This window comes from Taudactylus pleione, unplaced genomic scaffold (genome assembly GCF_031769625.1).
Source record: "Taudactylus pleione unplaced genomic scaffold, aTauple2 ptg003355l, whole genome shotgun sequence".
Taxonomy (NCBI): domain Eukaryota; kingdom Metazoa; phylum Chordata; class Amphibia; order Anura; family Myobatrachidae; genus Taudactylus; species Taudactylus pleione.
Genome location: NW_028287708.1, coordinates 38468 through 45730, shown reverse-complemented (window position 1 = coordinate 45730; position 7263 = coordinate 38468). Strand labels below are relative to the sequence as shown.

The 7263-nt window shown below is 41.6% G+C and overlaps 1 protein-coding gene across 1 annotated transcript; it reads left to right on the top strand.

Moving 5' to 3' along the window:
• Positions 1–2610: 2610 nt before the first annotated feature.
• LOC148430734 (olfactory receptor 5G9-like) lies at positions 2611–3540 on the top strand. The gene has a single exon (XM_088466508.1). It carries the CDS (start codon positions 2611–2613, stop codon positions 3538–3540), a length of 930 nt encoding a protein of 309 aa, XP_088322634.1.
• The last annotated feature ends 3723 nt before the right edge of the window (positions 3541–7263 follow it).

Genomic DNA, 7263 nt, shown 5'->3' with positions numbered 1-7263 from the left:
TTCCATAAGCTCTCTTCTTCAGGCCGCTGAAAAAGTTACAGATAGTCCTGGAATGCAGACTGGATGACCTCTCTCTGAGAAGAGAAAGCTGTGAGGACCAGGCAAATTCAAGATGTTAAGACAGGGACAGGACAGACTCCAATAAGGAGAATGTTCAGGTAAGCCTACTCATGTGCTCTGACCAACATCCTCCAGCTCCACTTCATCTCACCCCAGACAAGGACACATCTTTGAGCTTCCTTAACCTCCTGGCCACTACACCAGCTCTTCACACTCCGTGCTTCTAACAGCCACCAAGAAAATGCTATGTTAGAGCACTTTCCTATTGGTTAATGTGACACCCTCATGCCCAGGTCATGATTTCATTGGTGCTGAAGGTAAATTGCATGTGATGCAAAGATGGGAATCTTGAACGAGGAAATATACACATATCCTTCATGTGACGTGTAGGGAAAAGGACATGGGAGAGAGATGGGATGAGAAGGAAGAGAGATGGGAGAAGAGATGACAGCAAGAGAGAGAGAGATGTTAAGAAGAGTGGGTGAGAGATTGGAGGGAGAAAGAGAGTTGAGAGGGAGAGAGATGGGAGAAGAAGGTAGAGAGATGATAAGAAGAGAGTTGGTAGGAAGAATGGAAGAGGGATGGGAGGGAGAGATGAGTTGAGAGGGAGAGAGATGGGAGAAGAAGGTAGAGAGATGATAGGAAGAAAGAGAGTTGGTAGGAAGAATGGGAGAGAGATGGGAGGGAGAAAGAAAGTTCATAGGACAAGAGATGGGAGGGAGAGATTGGAGGAAGAGGGGGAGATTGAAAGAGAGAAATATGATGAAGATGGGAGAGAGAGATAGGAATGTGGGGTAAGAGAGAGGAAAACACCGGCAAACCCAGGTACAATAGCTAGTAGCCTAGTATTAGTTCCATTATAATTCCCATGTTAACAACTTCCCTGAAACAGTTCTGTAATACGAACTATTATGCACAGTACAGACTCCACTGCTCAAGCTGAATTACTACTGATCCTATACAGAAGTGCACACAGCCCAACTTCTCAGCTTCGCACAGCACAACCTCTCTCTGATATGTAGTGTATATCACAATTATATCTCTATGTCCTAGCATATCCAAGCATTGTGCTCCACTAATGTACACTAATAATCCTACTGTATCAGTCACAGTGCAATTCACAGTAGCCTCATGATACAGACAAAATACAAACTCCACATACAATACAATATAACACATAAAAAAAACATAATCATACCAAAAATATCATAAAGAAAAGTATGCTTCAAACACAAATCACAGCACTATATAATCTCCCTATATGTATCCACAATTAACAAATGTATTTCACAAGTTCCATTACTATTCCCAAATGCTCAGTAGATCCGCCAGTGTTGCTAAACACATACTATACGGAGCAATATCACAGCACAATTGTCACATATGATGTCATCGCTCCCAGATGCTAAGCCATGTCCATATTGGAATCTATCAGCCATGTGTTGCTCTAAGAATAGTGGGACAAAGGTTGTAGGGTCTCATCTGTCCCCAGATCCTGCTCCATACAGCCTGAGATCTATGTGAGATCTGCTTTCACCCAGATTCTTTGACCTAAGCCTGATTGAGCAGCAAACCATCCGTTAGTTGTGTGTGAGCTTGTCCTTTGTACACTGATATACAGTAGAAAATAAGGGGGTTTAATTTAGAACAAAGACCAAGCTGTGCTTGAGCTTAAACGAAACTGTGATGACTCAACGGGGAATATACATTCATTCACATTCACATGGACATTGTAAAGTTATATAGAATTATAAAATAAATTGGTAGGGTCCCAGTGATGTCGCTCTAGACCCCATTCTGCTCTGAAAATTAGTCCTTGCCCTAAGGGAGGGGGGTTGCCGTTGAAGGGAGGGTTGTGAGGGTATCAGGGGTGAAGGCTGAATCCGTTACCCATAGTTTCACCACTGGGAGTTATTCACTATAGTATGAGGTTGTTTGGAGAACCTTGTTTCCAGGAACTGCTTCATCCACTATATACAGTAATGGCTTCTGGACCTAATGAGTGTATAAGTGCATGTACGTCTCACTCCGCGTGGCCGAGTTCCATGTTACCACAGAAGAGACCTTACTATCTCTTCACACAAGTTTGCAATCTCTATAGCAGAATGTGTTACAGCCCAATTTCACAGCACAGTGGTTAGCATTGCTGTTTCACAGTGCTAGGGCCATGGGTTTAATTGCAACAAAGACAAATAGAGTATATGCGTGGAGTTTTTATGTTCTCCATGTGGTTTGCTTCGGTTTGCTTCTATAGTGCAAAACATACAGAAACTCTTGGCTTGAGAGAAATACGAACCGCAAGTGTGTGTGTTTGTGTTCTATGGAATTTAGACTATAAAATATCCAGTCATTTAATATTCTAGTGGAAGCTGTACATAATATAGGGACACTACATATTAAACAACAATATTAACCTTGATGCATATTCTCAGCCAGATCGATCCTCTTATTTCCTGGCTTGAGGTCCTGTGTTGCATATTATACGGTTTACTTCAGATCTGCAAAATTTATATATTTTTTTTCTTTTTTACCACTACAGATAAAAAAACAATGGACATTACAAACAAGACACAAGTGAGAGTCTTTGTGTTCTCGAGTCTAACAGACAATAAAACACTTGTCCCCTTCCTCTTCCTATTCTTCTTGCTTGTTTACATGGTGACCATAGTTGGTAATGTTGGTATGATGGCTGTTGTCCATAGGACCTCCATCCTCCACACTCCAATGTACTTTTTCCTGAGTTACCTCTCCCTGGTTGACCTCTGCTACTCTTCAGTGATCACACCTAAAATGCTTTCTGACCTTCTGTCTAACATAAAGTCCATCTCATTCATTGGTTGTGCTCTTCAGTTCTTCTTCTTTGCGGTCTTCTCAGGCACAGAGGTTCTTCTGCTCTCAAGCATGTCGTATGACCGATACATCGCCATTTGCCATCCTCTCTACTATGTCTCCATAATGACCAATAAAAAATGTTTGAGTCTGGTTCTCCTCTCTTTATCTATTGCCTTCTTCCAGGCCATTCTGCAGACCAGCTGTGTATTCAGCCTCCAATACTGTGGATCAAACCTTATAGACCACTTCTACTGTGATGTCCTTCCTCTGCTTACATTGTCCTGCTCTAGTACCCTACCGTGTGATATTATAACTGTTTTCTTCACGTGTTCTTGTGGTGTTGTCTCTTTGATGACAATCCTGGTCTCATACACTCTAATTGTTTCTTCAATTTTACGGATGAAATCAGGAGAGGGCCGTGCGAAAGCATTCAGTACATGTTCCTCACATCTCATGTGTGTTTTCATCTTGTATGGAACAGTCTTCTTCATCTACCTGCGCCCATCCGCCAGTCGCTTTGAGAAGCAAGACAAGGCGGTCTCTGTGTTCTATTTAGTGGTGATTCCCATGCTGAATCCACTTATATACAGTTTGAGAAACCAAGAGGTGATAAAGGCCATTATGGAATGGTGCAAAAAATCTCATTAAATAAACAAAAATGTTTGGCCTTTTTCTCTTTGTGTTTTCCACATGGAAAACGACTCAAGAAAGACATTTTGGAAAGAAGACATAAACGCTGCGTGACGTTCCATTAATTTTACAATGTCACGTGGCTTGGAAGAGTCATTATTATCTCGCAATAACTTCCAAGCCACATAACAAATTGCTGTTCTTGTGGACAACAAGGGGTCAATGAATTTATTTGCCTGATGTTTTTCTCAAGTTGTGTGCCCCTTGGAACTATAAAAAAAATAAAACAGAAATATAGAATTAAGCTCATACATTTGTAGACAATTTTGTGGCTTGGTGCCAGCATAGAAGATTTCTAAGGTGCAGCCTGATCTGCTCCTTCTGAAATTTTATCTCCTGAAATATATATTTTTCTATATTTTTCCTTCTTACCCAAGCTCTCCTAGGTGTGATAGTAGGCAATATTTTTTTTTTTTTGCAAATGATTGACTGCGATCTGGCTCCAGAGCATTTATATTAGTAACACCCCAAAATGTACAAAAAAAAATAAAACATAATGTCATAAACTCCACTATACCTGGTATCATTTTCTGCACATATGCATAGGAAACATGATTTCTAGAAAAACTACAACATTCCAATAGGTTCTTTATGGAGAACATATATATACACAGTATATGACACGTGTTATTTAAGAGGACATATTTATACCTGGGTCTTTACCAGCATTTCTTATATTATATATTTGATAAATCTAGATATTACTTATTATACTATATTATATGACTTTTGTTTAATCCATATGGCTCTTACTGTCCAAGGACTTTTAGCTATGTTTTAGTGCCTTTTTGATCTCTTAGCTAAATAGTAGTTAATTGTTCCTTGTGATAAAAGAAAAGTAAAAGAAGCCTCAGCAGTATCCTTTATACAGTACATTATTATTATTATTATCCTTTATTTATATGGCGCCACAAAGGTTCCACAGCGCCTTACACAGTACATAAATGAGCACACAAGAAAAACAGTTAATAGTAATACAAAACAATGTAGGACAAGGACATGGTTTATACATATAGCTGCATAACACAAGCAGCAGGTCATGAGCAACCAGGTGTTAGGTGCCGTTGTGGGGAGTTAGGAGTAAATGATACTATAAGTAGGGGGATGAGAAGCACAGACACCTTATTAGCTTATAGAGAACACAGGGACTTATTGTAAACCATTTTGGCTAAAGTGAATTCTGAATGTTATGAGAGCATGAACATTTTTATCCTAAGCTATAATCATGGCAACAATTGATGAGAATATTCCATCACATGAATAAGGGTCTTAGCATCCCTTTAAAGATGCACATCCACATGCCGATAATACTGAGCGATTGCATGATTATGACATCGTAATCGTGCAATCGCTCAGTAACCGTGCACTTTGATGTCGGAAATGACCAGCGATATGCGCTCACGCTTGTCGTTTCCGACATCAATAATCGGTTGAACATGCCGGTCAACCTGTCGATAACGACAGATTGGGCATGTTCACAGATGATGGAGGGTGCCTGCACTGAACGATCAATTGTGTAGTGTAGGCCCAGCACAGACTGTGAAATGACGGCACAATTACAATGTCTGTACTCTATCTCCGGGAATCAGGTACTCTCCACAGGTCCTCTCATTAGAATCCATTCGACACACTGGTAGTCCTGTACTATTCATTAAACAGGACACCTGACAGCAGAGATGCTCCTCTTTCTTTTTCCATACGAAGTGCAGCTCCCTGGTTCTCTCATCCCCCATTCACTGCTCAGACCCCTTCTGAACACACAGGAGACAGCAGATGCTAGCCATCTGCTCCAACTTCGTATATTTTTTCTCTCTTCAACCTATTCTGAATGATGATTCCTTGTATATCACCCTTAACAGCCAAAAAGATATAAAATTGCTGCATGCTGATCATTCATTATCTGATAACACAAAGAAAAAAACCAACCGCACAAGGTATAGATTATATCTCGTTATCTATATGGCCCCTAATGCCTGCTTATTGGAAATAAAGATATATATATATATATATATATATATATATATATACATATGTGTGTGTGTGGCAAGGGGGTGCTACCACTTCACAAAAAATTCAAATATAGATTCTGCAGTATACATGGGATGCAGTTCCCCAGTGATGTCACAATCAGGAGGCGGATCAGAGACTGAAAAGGAAAGGTTATTGGAGGACAATTATCGGATGAGGTATTTAAACAGGCTCCGGCCACCCATCTGGTTGTGCTGACGAAGTTGACACTGCGAAGCGTGCGCCGGCTTTTAGAAGCTGTGTGTGGGCTCTACTGCCGTGTCCTTACAAATGTATTGATAGGACTGTATGTTTGCACCCACACTGATGGTGATTATCACCCACACTGATGGTGATTATGTTGAGTGACAGCATGCCCCCTTTGGTGGCCGTGCCCGGGGGCGTGGCTGCCCGGACGGAGGTGTTCCCATGCGAACGCCTACTGTCTAGGGCCGGCCCCACTGACATCACAAGTGATGTCAGTGGGAGTAGTTTCGGCTCTGTTAGAGCCGAAAGCACCCTTGGGCTTGCGGCAACGAGACCCTACCACAAGGGTCTCGTCGCAAGCCCGATGGTCGCTATAGCTGTGGGTGGTCACCTACAGCTATGCGAGCAACCAGGAGGCCGCTCTAAAAAAAGAGAAGGACGGCCCTGATTCAGAGCGAGCGCTCTGTCAGAGCGTCCGGCTCTGACTCAGGCCCACAGTGTGAAGGGGATGTGATTGCAGATAGAGGATAGCTGTCCACTGTTTAATAGCCCAGATTGTAGAGCTATAATAATCATAAGGAATCTGACAACATTATAATTACATGAGTGCTGGGTTTTGGCAATGCATTACATATGATATATTATTTGGAGATTGACCCATTTATAATTGTAATATCTACAGCATAATTAATAAAATTGATTTAGTCACAGAGATTTGCCATATAAAATCCCATGCTGGTAATTTAATTACCATCCACTTTGACAGCACCTCAGCACTAGTAGATAAAAGGTTACATTGTGTACCTTGTCTGTAACATATGTCATCCCTACGAGAAGGTGTGATATAAATCTGGGATTTAATATATAATAGGACTGTACATTGATTTATTCACAGTGCACAATCTGCGAACAATCAAATCATTAGCATTTACTCACATTAAGAGACTGAGGGCCTGATTCAGAGCCGGACGCTATTTGCGCTCGCTCGTCCAGAAAAAGGGGCTGGCTATTTAAATTAACCGTTCACTCTTTGTGGTCTGTTCACGCCTCTATGTCTGAACGAGCAAACAAAACATGCGGACGTAATTTTGAAAAAAAAACGCCCCTGGCCGTTCGCATCATACGTCATGTCCGCTATTTATTAGATTAATCGAGTACATCGGATGGCGTATGAACTGCTCGCTATTCTTGTGGTTGGTTTTTCCTACCACAATCATGCGAGCAGTTCAGGCTAAAAGACAACCAAGTGACGTGGTCGATGACGCTGCTTTGTTAATTATGCACACCCTTAAAACGCCCGTTTTGACCGTTTGGCACGCCTGCGTTCTGATCTCCACTCCCCATTTTCAAGCACCTTCCCCTGTTACCACCCACAAACGCCTCCTGCTGTCACTCAAAATAGTAGGCATTCGCTATTTATCGAGCACCCGATTTTCGGCCGCACTGACTGGTTCGCGCATGCGTATT